Below are 13,082 nucleotides of genomic sequence, written 5' to 3' on the forward strand. Positions count from 1 at the left end.
TGGAGTTAACATCTTCCATCCCGTTTTACAAGTGAGGAAACTATGAAGCAGAGAGAATAACTAATTTGACCTACGTCACCCCATCCAATGACAAAGCTGGGATTCACACCAACAAATATTCACTGTGTCAACTATTAGGCATTTGGGGAAAGTACAGAACTTAACGTAGAAGTTAGTCAAGGAGAAGAAAAGGAGATGCTTGGGACCTTAGGCACAGCTCCAAAATGTGTAAAAATGGACCATGAGCTGATGATTTAAAACCATGTTTGAAACACAGAGCCAAGTTTTCCACTTATTCTGTGGAATTTAAATAAGAATAAAGCTAGAACTATAGTTGAAAACAGTAATTATAATAAAGCACTGTGTATCATGAGGGCTACCCTCTGGAATGTGAATATTCTTTCTCTTTTTGTGTCCATAAACCTCCCTTTAATTGCATGACTTTCTTCCCTAGACTGCTGGACGTGTAGCATGGAAAGAGATTAAGGAGTTAATCAAGAGCAAGCAGAGGGGATTGATTGGAGGCGCTTTCCCCTCCACACAGCTGGAACTCTAGAAAGAGATCGCAGCGGAGGGAGCGCGGGTCTCACTGACTCCCAGAAAATCCATGGCCCGTGTTCTTGGGTAGATGTCCGTTGTGTTGCCACTCCATCAGCCCCACTTTCTTTTTGCTTCATCCTTTACATTTCCAAATAATCTTAAATGTCATAGCAGTTCTGTCACTGAATACCTGTAAATGTCATGGAAACCCTAAAGCAACCCCACAGGCACTGACTTGCTGCGAACCTGGGCATTAATAAGAGACAGCTGCAGTTAGAAGGTTTTAATAATGCAGAGTAAACAAGGCATTAGCAGTGAAATGTGGACACATTGACAGTCACGTTTCAGCAAGTCTGAATTCAACGACAGAGGCGTTCAGTGTTATAGGAGCTGGGGGCTTGTTTGCAGTTTGAATTTTGCAGATGTGGCTCTGTGTTCCCGTCACTACACATACTTTAAGGCAGAAGGCGATCATCAGCAGTGAGATAGGAGTTATGATCTCAGTTTCCTGATTTTAGGGCAGCCCTCACAAAAGTGCCATCAGCTCTGTCCTATGGCTTTGTGCTAAACAGCATCCTCTGCCTTCCTATGAATTATGAATGCATATAAGCAAGGGCTTGGCTTTTAATGAGATCAAGCTGAGATGTGAAAGTTACAGCTGAGTATGCAGAAAATGGATAAGGTCACCTTGGTGTTTTGGTTTCTGTAATTTAGTGGCATTTTTCAGGGCTGTTCTGGATACAGTTTGTAGGAGAGTGGATAATAGCTTAGTAATGCAAGTTGCAGAAAAAAAGTTGGTAGGTTGTTTCTTGGGTCATTCATTTACACATCATATATTTGAGTGTTCTAGGCACTGGGTATATGGTAGTGAACAGAATGGGCCTAGTCCCACCTTCCTGGACGTCTCACTCAGTCTCATGTATTTAAATAGTATCTATCGACTCACAACTCCTAAATGTATGCCTTCCATTCCTCAGTTCTGTCTCCTCAGAACTCTAGACTCACATTATCCAGGCTCCCTGCGAGGGGGTTAGGAGTCATATGGACCTTTAATAGACATCCTGAAATAAACATGTCCAAAAGAAAACCCCTCAGGTACCCTAGCCTCAGTCCAAACCAGCTACTCCTGAGTCAGCCTTGACTCACATCCTTTCACTCGCCTTAATATCCAATCTGTGAGCAAAACCTATTGGCTCGACCTTCAGAATATGAGCATTACTTAGCACCTCCATTCCTACTGCCAAAGCCACCGTCACCTCCTTGTAATGGCTCCTAACTGATCTCCCCGTGACACCCCCTGTCTCACTCAAAATAAAAGGCCAAATCTGCTTCATGACTTTCCAGCACCCTCATCACTGTCACCTCACTGAGCCCCTCTCTTCCATCACTGTGAGAAACACCCCTGCTCACTCCACCCCAGTCACACTAGCCTCCTTCCTGTTTCTGGAACACACCAAGCATGTTCTGGCCTTGGGAGCCTGGAATGCCCTCCCCGCCAGACACAAAAATGACATGCCCCCTCCCTGCTTTGAAGCCTCTGCTGTGTGTCACCTTACTGGGGAGGACTCTCTAACTACCTTATATGAAATAGCATCCACTGGCCTGAGAGTCTCTCTTCCCCTGCCCTGCTTTATTTTCTTCTACTGTCCTTACCACCATCTGAGTTACCACTGTTCACTTGCTTATTCATTTATGGTCTCTCTCTCCCTACTAGAGTGAAAGGCAGAGATTCTATTTTTTTCAGAGATTTTATTCTATTTCCAGTAGGAGGGCAGAGATTCTATTTTTTTCACTGCTGTATTCCTAGTGTTTGGCACAAGCAAATACTTCGTAGATATTGTGGAATGCATGAATGAAAGAATGAATGGATGAATGCCTGAAGTGTACGGTCTTGGGGGTATAGGTAGCCAACAAGCCAGGACACAAACAAACAAGAGCAACTAGGAAATGAAGCAGAAGTGATGGAGGAAAAGGGCATTTAATGGGTGACCTGCTAAGCAGGGAAGTCAGGGGGAGTTTCGAGGAGATGACTTTTCGGCCATGACCGGAAGGACTGAGCCAGCCCCTCAGTAAGAGGAAAGGGAGTTGGGAGAGAAGTGTTCGGAGAAGGGAACAGTGGGTGGGAAGACCCCAGGGCAGGACAGGGCTGGGCCAGTTTGAGATGCCACATAGTAAACAGTAAGATCAGAGGTCAGACCAGCTGTAGCTACCCATGAAGACCCTGTAAGGAGAGGGTTTTATATGAATGAAAGGTCAATGCGGTGAAGGGTCACTGAAACAAAGTCCTGTGATGACTCTATGGTGACAGAAATCAGGACAACTGTGCCTGTGGAGGGTGGGGATTGGCTAGAAGGAGGCCAGAGAAAACTGTTGGGGATGACAGAGAGACTTTTTACCTTGTTTTGGGTGGTGGCTACACAGGTGTATACATTTTTGAAAACTTGTAGAACTGTACACTTAAGCTCTTGTATTTCACTGTGTGTAAATTTTCTCTCAGTAAACACAGTACATCATCAATAATGTCATCAAGAGAAGGAAAACTACAAAAAAACTGTAACTGAGTTGTGATATTCGCATACATAGATGAGTCATACAAGTGCTCAGACTACCTCGAGGCCACTTCCTGGCTACTCGTGGCCAGGGCATGGCCACAGCTTCAAGGAGGTCCTGGGTGCACTCACATGAGGTCTCTCATGGTTCCAGAATTACTGTGGATGAGTAGGGAAGAGGGTTCTGCATGGTTGGTGGGATTTGCATCCCTGTGGGATGACTCTGAGAGAGAGAGGTAACCAAGAGGTGAAAGAAGTTGGTCCCTTCACATCCTCACATCTGCTGACATAAGGGACAGTTAAGTGTGAGGATGAGCCTGAGGTCTGAGCAAGGTGAAGCTCAAACTGAACACTCCTGGGTAGCTGGAGCCATAATGGAGGGTTACGTCCAACTCTGTGATACATTAATAGATCTGCGCCTGCTTGGGATTGTTCAGCAGACGGAGAGTGCAGTGTCAGGCCTGGCAGCACAGCATGACAGCATCCAGGCATCTGTTCCCACTCACTCTGAGCAGCTTTCAGCCACTGGAAGCATAAGACACTTCTGTAGCTATGGAATTGTCTATGTGTATGTTGGTATTTGCCAAGCCTTCTCTGGACATGCCATTGGGAGTCCTAATAGCCCTCCAGCCTGGAGAGTGCTGAGGGTGCTAGATGTAGACAGGTGGTGGAGCTTTCACTCCTTCAAGGTGGTGGAGCAGTGAGCAGAAGAATAAACCTCTGGGAGGCTCTTGAGAATGTCTAAAGGTAGATATACAATCTCTAAGAGACTGTTGCTACCCAGACTGGGCCCTCATCCCAAGCTAAGTTCTATGGCAGCTAGGCACCTTTCATTCATTCATTGATTCACACATTCACAATTCATTTGTCACCAGACATACTATTGTGCACAGTTATCATTTTACAGAGATCATTGCTAGATCTTTCCCTTATTTATCCTTATATTCAGCTTCAATGAGAACTGTATACATTGTTAAACAAAGTTTAACTTTTAAACTAAACCCTCTCCCACTGGTTTATTATCTCCAACTCTTTAAGTTTCAGATTTACTCAACATTATTCTTAACCAAATGCTTTTTTTTAGTCAATATAAAATTCTTTTTTCCTTTAACTCATTTTAGTGAAAGAAACAAGTTCAGTGGGGATGGTGGAGGAGGGAAGGATGCGGCCACTAGTATCTGCATGCCTTGACTTCCCCCGGCTCCTTCCTCTGCGTCTTCATCCACGTGAAGGCTAAATGTCCTTGGACTTGGAACAAATAAACCTCATGGCACTAGGCTTCTCCCATGAGTGGGTTCTCATTGGTTTGTTCCCTGATAGGTGTGGCAAAGCTTCTTTTCCTTCTTTGCTTCACCTTTTTCATTGGAGTTTGTTGGCAACTTGAATGGTAGGTACACTATGACCAAGTCTCTTGGATAAGTAGCTGTCAGCAACAGCTTGAGATACAAACTGCCTCAGAAAAAGATTATTTTCCTAAAATGATGGTCTAAGGTTGCATCTGTCTTCCTTGTTTTTTGTATATGTTTGGCACATAATTGGTATTTAATAAATGTTTTCTGAATGGAATACAACTGGGTAATGAAGTGACACAGTTTTGCTTGTGAATTAAATCTTTCATCATGACTAACTTTAAGGTGAGGAGATGATCTGGATTCTTTAGTGAAACAGACCTGACTGATAACTAAATGAAGATCTATGTGGTGTGATTTTTATAACGCTGTGAAGATCCCATCTAACTCCCTCCTTTGACATGCATTGCTACAGCCTAAAGTTTTGCTATTAGAAATTAATTCCTCTGATATGAGGTTATAGCCCTTATGAAACTCAAATATCCTGAGAGAGATAACACATAATCCTTCTCAATCATTTTGGCTTTCCTGGATGTGTCATATTTTTTCTTGAGACAAAGCAGATTTTAATAGAGAGAAGGATGAGAAAAGGTTTTACAGGCATTGTAGCTCATGGTGGAGAAAATGCACTAGTTGGGGTGAGGGGGAGTGTGGAGAAAAGAGTAAGAGCAAAGAAGGGTTTCTAAATGTTCATACTCTTTAGCCCAATAATTCCACTTCTGAATAGAAATAATAATAAACATGAAGCAAAAATTTATGTGCAAAGATAGTCATTGCAATATTATTTAGAACAAAATAAAATGAAAGCAACTTATTATAGATGTCTAATGATATAGCTTTAGGCTGCAATATTGTCCAGCTATTAAAATTATGTTTCTGAAGAATGTTTTATAGAACGGGCTCAGAGTCCAAACAAAAGTGTATATGTGTGTGTATTTTGTGCACACACACATATGCCATGCATATGTAGTTTAATCTCAAATATCTAAAAGACAGACACACGTATAGCATAAATATATAGTATAATCTCAAATATCTAAGAGATAGATATGTAAAGAAAAGACTGACTGCGTGTATGTGTGTGTGTTAATAGAGGTGGGATTTGGGCTATTTATTTTCTTTGATATTCTGTATTTTCCAGATTTAAAAATAAATGGAAGTTACTAGAGAAAATATTATTTTAAATATCTATATATAAACATTGTTTAAAAGAGGAGATTGCTCCAGATATCATAGCTTTTTCTGTGGCTGCTAGGCAGGCATTGATAATTATGTACATCACGGATCAGACTGGACCTTTTCCAAACAGCTACCATTCCTACTTAAAAGCAATTTCTAATTCATTGGTTAAATGACTGAATCTGTTTCTGGAAGAAAATCTGGCATTTGACTGAACTTGAATCTGTGGGGCAGTTGTTCAAAATTGAATCTTACAAACTATTCTTCATGCTTCTAAGGCATGTTCCTGTTATAGAGGGGTTGATGGTTATCGGGGAAGGAGACTTGAAGAACATCTAAGTTAATCAACAAAGGAGCTATCTTATTATCTTCACGGCATTTGAAAATTTGGCTTCCCAGCCCTCGGCTGGGATGACTGTAGGCTGGTGGCACTGTAATTTGACATCTAGCAAGGTGTGGTTGCTCTCTTAGGCCACGTAGCTCCAGTAAGGTTCAATTTAAACTGTGAAACAATGAGGAAATGCAAAAGTTCCAATTAACAACATAATCCCCACATAATATGCTCCTGAAATATGTTTTCCATGACTGAATCTCTGCTCAAGTGCACACATGGGGCAGAATATCAGGAAAGAGCTTAGGCTGGTGTTCACTTTCATTTTTCTACTTTTTCTTATGAGGATGAGTGTATTTCTGTCAATGTTATTTATGTTAAATGATAATTTCTGAAATACTAGGAAAGAATAGGTTGATAATTTAAATTGCAACTCAGTAAAACAATCTCTTTAACTCCTTTCTTTAGTTGTTATTTAATATGAAAAATGTAGGACCTGATCTTTGGTATGAATTGTCTCTTTTTCAAAATAGAAATAATTTCATTGAATGTTAAAAGGTAAAGTTGGCATCTTATTTTGTTCTATGGCTTATAATCCTCTAATATCATTTATTTTGATCTTCAATTTATTCTAGATTTGACCAGCTGAAAAAAATATGTATGTGATTATAGAGATAAATATATAGAGAGATCACTGGGTCTCAACCAGGGGACATTTTGCCCCCCACAGAACATTGGACAGTGTCTCATGACATTTTTGGTTTTTACAATGCAGGGGCAGGGGGATGGGTGATGGGGCAGTTCCTACTGGCATCTAGTGGCTTGAGGCCATGGATGCTGCTAAACATTCTACAGGGTGTTAGACTTACCTGATATATATACCTAGAGTTAACTGGCCCAAAATATCAGTAGCACCAAGGTTCAGGAACCCTGATGTGTGTAGATATATGGGGGAATGATAAAATAAACATGGCAAAATATTGACATCACAGTAAAGGGTATGTGGGAATTTTCATACTGTTTTGAAACTTTTCTGGAAGTCTGAAATTATTTCAAAATTTAAAAAAAAGCTTTAAACAGTACAGTTGGCAGTTTTGGTCTTAATATCCTATCTGCAATTTAGAGGTAGAAAACGACTTGTCCCTTGTTGGAAATATAAACTCAGGTCAGTTATTGTCCATGACCTTTGGGTCCACAGTCTTCAGGAGCAGGCAGGGAAGTTAGTAGAGGTCCCAAGTGCCCATATGGCCCATGACTGCATCTGCTCGCTCCCCTACAAGAGCGCATGTGCTTCCTGTCAAGGCCATGTGTAGCCAGAGAACTGATGTTCTGCTTACGCTGCTCTTCAGAACCTGGGGTTGGAAGCAACTGATGCATCTTGTCTGCAGGCTGCATTATGTTTTATATATATCTTACCAAGGAATTGTTCTTAGGTATTTTTCATGAGTTTATACCCTGGTTCCTCAACAATATTGTGGGTTCCTCTGGGTCAGGAGCCCTGCCTTTTACTATATGTGTGTATAATGTAGTGACTAAGAAGAGTTCAGGCTCTGGAGACATCCTGTCTATTTCACCTCTTACTGGGTATGTGACCTTGGTCATATTATGGAACCTGTTTGTGCCTCAATTTTCTCACTGTTGAATGGGGAGAAAAGTAACATTACCTTGTAGAGTTTAAATATCTTAATACTTGTAAATTGACACAACAGTGGCACATATTAAGACCTAAATAAAAGTTGGTATTCATTCATTCATTTATTGATTCATTCTATATTATTAGTATTATTTCTGCCCTCCCCACAATCCTATGCGAAGTTCCCTAACCTTTGTATTAGGGAGATATAATTGATGTGTCCCAGCCATCCAAGTGCTTCTTGCAGCCTTATTGTCTCTGGATCTTGTTGTTTCTATTGCATTGCTTTAACTCAAACATTTTTTGAGAATCTCCATGCTTTGTAACAGGCACAGTGATTCGGACTCTTTAATCTTCTATGTCTCTGTCCCTCTCCCAGCTCATCCCATCCTATCCAACTGTCTTCTTCCATTCATTTAGTATTTCCAATGAGTCATACACTGTCCTAAGGCTTTTTGTTATTTTGTTTGTTTCTTTCTCATGAAAACTCCGTATGAAATGGAGGCCATTATTCTCCTCACGTTACAATTAAGGAAACTGAGGCTTAGGGAGGTTAACTGACTGACTGAGACTACAGAATTAAGAAGCAGTATGGTTTTTCCTCCACTTTTCCAGGGACAATGTGCTTTGAGTGGGGGAGAGCCCTGCCATCTAACTGAAGGTAGATAATAGCTCAAGGAGTTGATCTTCTCTTTTGTTTCACTTCCTCGCAAATCAAGAAGCTAGAGGAGCCATGCACTAATGTGCATTTAGCATCTTTCATGTGCCAGGGGCTGTGCTAGGTGCTGGAGACATAAATATAGAGTCAGTGTCCTCAGTTTGTTTAGTGTCTCATTATCTTTTTCTATGTAACAAAACATACCAAAACTTAGTGGATTAAAGCAATGATTTGTTGTTTCCCATGATTCTGTGGATTTACCTGGGCTCACTAGACAGTTCTTGTGCTCCATGTAATATTGTTTAGAGTCACTCATGTGGTTGCATTTAGGTGGGAACTTGGCTAGGGTGCCCAAGATGTCCTCGCTTACATGTCCTGCAGTTGGTGCTGGCTGTCGGCTGTGGGCCTCTGTTTTTTTCCTGTGGCCTTTCATGCTCCAAGGCCTCTCACCATATGATATCTCCAGTAGGATAGCCTAGTCTTCTTTACATGGTTGCTGGCTTCCAATAGAGTGAAAATGGAAACTACTTTTTAAGATCTAGTTATAGAAGTCACATAGCATCACTTCTGCCACATTCTATGGGCCAAAGCAAGTTACAGGGCTAGCTCAGATTCAAGGGGTGGAGGAAGAGACTCTATCTTTTGATGTGAGAAAGACAGGGGTGGAAGGGATTGCCATAGCCATTTTTGAAAACAATCTATTACACTCACTGACCATCTAGCTCTTTAACCAGAAGTTTTAGAGCTAGAAGTCACTTTACCATCTGATTCAACCCCTGCTAGAGTCTAAATGCTTATATCTCCCTCAAATTCATATGTTGAAATCTAATCACCAATGTGATGGTATTAGGAGATGGAGCTTTTTGGGAGGTGATTAGCTGCCCTCATGAATGGGATTAGTGCCCTTATAAAACAGATCTAAGAAAAGCTCTCTTCTACCATGTGAAGACACAGTTAGAAGGTGCCAACTATGAACCAGGAAATAGGTCCTCACCAGACACCAAATCTGCTGGTGTCTTGATCTTGGATTTCCAAGCTTCTAGAACTGCGAGAAATAAATTTCTATTGTTTATAAGCTACCAAGTCTATGATATTTTGTTATAGAAGCCATCATGAGCTATGATAACCCTAGTTTCATGGATGCAAAAACTGAGACCTGGGAGATCAAGTGCCTGCCCTCGGCCAGCAAGCTTAGTGGAGGAGCCAGGCTTAGAACCTGGGCTTCCCTAGCTGGTGCCATCACCTGCATATGTTGATGTGTGCTTTGCTTTTCTTCCAGCAGAGGATGCCTCTTTGCTGAGTTCTTCTCTGACTCAGGGCTGTCTCTGTTAAGTGTGGAGCCCACAGGGGTACAGAAGAAGGAAAAGGTCTGTTTTGCCTTCTTCTGTTTCCATCCCTGGTAACAGCCTGGGCTAGGCTCCAGAGGTCTTTAATTAGTGATTTGGCCCCATTGACCAGCATTGACCAGGAATCTTTCCTCATCATTGCCTCTTATATATATTCTGAATATGAAATGATGTTGAGTTTTACTATATGCATAAAAAGTGGCTGCTCAAACCCCAACAGATGTTATAAAATAGAATCCAACACATTTATGTAACATTTTGGAGTAGTCTATTATACTATAGTACATTTTTCTAAAATCCACAGACAACTACTGCAATATGAAATGTGTTGCTTATTTTGAAATGGAGCAAGTGAGTTATAAATTATTAATTTCCTTCAGTATAACCACAAACATGAAAATAATTAAGAGGTTTTATTTTCCCAGATCATTAGGATCCAGTTTTAGATTATTCCAAGCCTACTTGGTGGAGGGCAGGTATTTATTTTGTATTAAAGACAATTATCAAATACTGTTCTGAGATTCCCCAACCCTCATGGGGGACGTCTGACTCTTATTGAGCTAAATGAGGAGTGAAATTCTTAGGTTTATGACTTTTTGAAGACCATAAATTTCCAAAGAGTTAGTAGAGATGTTCTCCAGGAAAAAAATATTCACTTGATTTCTACTGTATTGAGTAAATTCTAAATTGAATGAAACTTTTCTTTCATTGTAATAGCATTTACTGTTTTTATAGATTAAATAAGTAATATTTGTTATAAAAATTTGGAAAAGACATAAGCATACAAAGGAGAAAATATAGATCACTCATAATGTCATCTTTTAGTCAAAACCACTGTTAACATTTTTAGTATATATTCTTCCCATAAGAGATAAAGCAATAGATCTAGGGATTAAAATGGCAAGAGAAATGTAGATAGATAGATAGATAGATAGATAGATACAGATATTTTTGTTTTAAAAAATGGGATTATATTATAAAATAATTTTGCAACCAGATTTTTTGGTTTTGATTTTGTTTTGCCTAAATGTAGTAAGAACATTTTTCCATGTCATTAAGTATTCTTTTAGCATACAAGGAAAGTAAATCTTCCTCTCTTGTTTTGACAGGACAGTGATATTGAAGCTTTGGCCAGGTGTTTGCAAAATGTCCTGGGTTGTACCTCTCTAGGTGAGTAAGTTTCTTTAGACTCCAAAATATTGTGACAGCTACTGACTCTATTGGAATATCCAGGAAGTAGAAAGCTTGGAAGGAATCTTATAGATATTTCAGTCTAGCCTCCTAGTTTTACAAATAAGGAAGCTGAGGCCAACAAAAGTTGAGTATCAATGGCCAGAAAACTCAAAGAAGAATTGCTTATTATTACTGTAATTGACTCTCAGTCTCCAAGGATGAAATAATTGAAAATTCGGTGGTCCTTTGTGATCAAATGGTAGCTTAGCAGTGTAAAATAACAGATTTTTCAGTCTCTGAAAAAGGAATCTCCCTACCTCACTTGTCCTATAGAAGCAAATTGCATTCAGTCAAGCTGAAAGGACCATCATTCTGAAGGTTAGTCAGTTATTCAAAGACATTTGGTCTGAAAAACAAAGCTGAAATTTCTTTAGCATTGTCAGTTGCAATAAATTGGGATTGCTGTGCTTCAAGGATAAAACCCCATTTCTTAGATTCTTCTATTTTTTTTATCTGAGAAGCCCAACAATGATAACTTCTAGCACTAGCTGATAAACTGTCACACAGTCTTGCATGCCCTAGAAGAAAAGCGCTGAGATTGTTTTCTTTTAAGCTTGATGGTGAGTTTTTATTTTTAAAATTTTAACTGCACAACCAAAACTAATCTCTTCAAAGGGAATGGCAGGAATAAAGATAAACAATTAAGTTTTCAAGTGGGCAAACATTCACTGTTTCATTAGGAATTCTATGCACAATTTATAGCCTTTTTCTAGCTTATTCCATATCTCCATGTGGGAGGCCTCAGTCATAACATAACTCTTTGATTTTTCTCTCCTATTACCCTGTGATCTGTTTAATTGCATATCAGTAACACTTATTAAAGTACATTTAACTCCCAAGTAAGGACTTGAAGACCAGAAAGGCTTTCCTATGACTAAGTCACTATCCCTCTCTGGACCTCATTTAAATTACATCAGTAATTTTTAAACTAGGTTCCTTAGAAACCTCCAGGATTGGGTAAGGGGGGTGTACTGAGCAGCATGGGGACAGAAGCTGTGTTTGTGCTGCTTATCTCTGTTTTGCCAGAGTCTAACACTGTGTCTGGTGCAGAAGAGGCCCTTAACAAATATTTTTAAATATTTTTAAGAGAAATTACATGCAGATTCTGCTCCTTTACCAGCTTCAAGAAAAATAGTTTCACTCTTATGTGCTTTATAAATTAGATTTCTACCCAAGATTGTGTCTTGAAAAAGATAGATTCCACTGCAAAAAAAAAAAAAATTAAATAACACTAGATTAGATAGGTGATATCTAAATTCTCTTCCAGACTGTATGATTTTTTTTTAGAAATGAGCATTAGAATCATAAAGTAAAAATATATACTTATCTCTCTTTGAATCCCTACCAAAATAACAAAAAAGGAATAAAGTTGATATAAACCTATAGGAAAAAAAGGGAACAGAAGAGGAGATGGGAGCAGATGAGAGCTTTAGTGAACTTGAGAAGACAGAAAGCAGATAGATGAGTGATAACTTATTTAGAAAACAGAGAAACCTGAAAGCTAGGTGCCCAAGACGTAAGTGGGAAGGAAGGGAAAGTAAGTGGTAGGCTAGGAGAAGCAAGCCAGCTGAACCCACAGAATCTCGTAAAGGCCCAGGATTTGGAGGCCTCAATTACCTCTGAAAGCAGGATGTGGGTGCAGATAAAAATAGAAGGATTAATGAACAGTATGGACAAGAAGCAATAGACCCCAAATCCTTTCCCTTCCACTGGCAATACAGGAATGTCTCTACAGTCAAGACAGAAGACACTAGATTTGATTTTGGGGGACACTGAATCAGGGAGGCTCTGGATTTGGGGGCACCAGGGACACCAAATGGCAGGGTGATGTGATGTGATGAAAACAGAGGGATGAAGTGAAAGTCTGCATGTTGAATGATGAAATTCCCAGACACCATCCCTACTTGGCTTCTGAAACGCTGGCTAACAGCATGGGCCCCCTTCAGGTCCAGAAAAGCATGGGCTTTTGAGAAGATATCTCTCTGAGAGAATTTACCAGCCTGAGAATCCTAAGAATGTTAACATTCTCCAAAAAAAAAAAATGGTAGGAATAAGCCCTACCAGTCCATAATCCCCAAATGCACAGAAAGAACTTAAATTGACTTTTAATGTTTCACAGTTAAATACAAACATATACCCAGGTGGTGGAAAATATCTGAGGAAATCTAACAAAGAAGAAAGAAATAAAAACAAAGGACTCAGGAAACAGATAATGTAGGAAAGAAAATAAAAGTTCAAAAAAATTATTATTAAAATCCTAAAAG

At 39.7% G+C, this 13,082-nt stretch overlaps 1 protein-coding gene across 1 annotated transcript in view; it reads left to right on the plus strand.

The window, feature by feature from the left end:
• NEK11 (NIMA-related kinase 11) overlaps positions 1–13,082 on the plus strand; it is a 238,017-nt gene that overhangs the window by 165,919 nt on the left and 59,016 nt on the right. The window contains 1 exon segment of the mRNA XM_012663819.1: positions 10,695–10,755. Coding sequence (XP_012519273.1) covers positions 10,695–10,755 — 61 coding nt within the window.

The sequence above is a fragment of the Propithecus coquereli genome, unplaced genomic scaffold, assembly GCF_000956105.1.
Source record: "Propithecus coquereli isolate 6110/MARCELLA unplaced genomic scaffold, Pcoq_1.0 Scaffold12, whole genome shotgun sequence".
Classification (NCBI taxonomy): domain Eukaryota; kingdom Metazoa; phylum Chordata; class Mammalia; order Primates; family Indriidae; genus Propithecus; species Propithecus coquereli.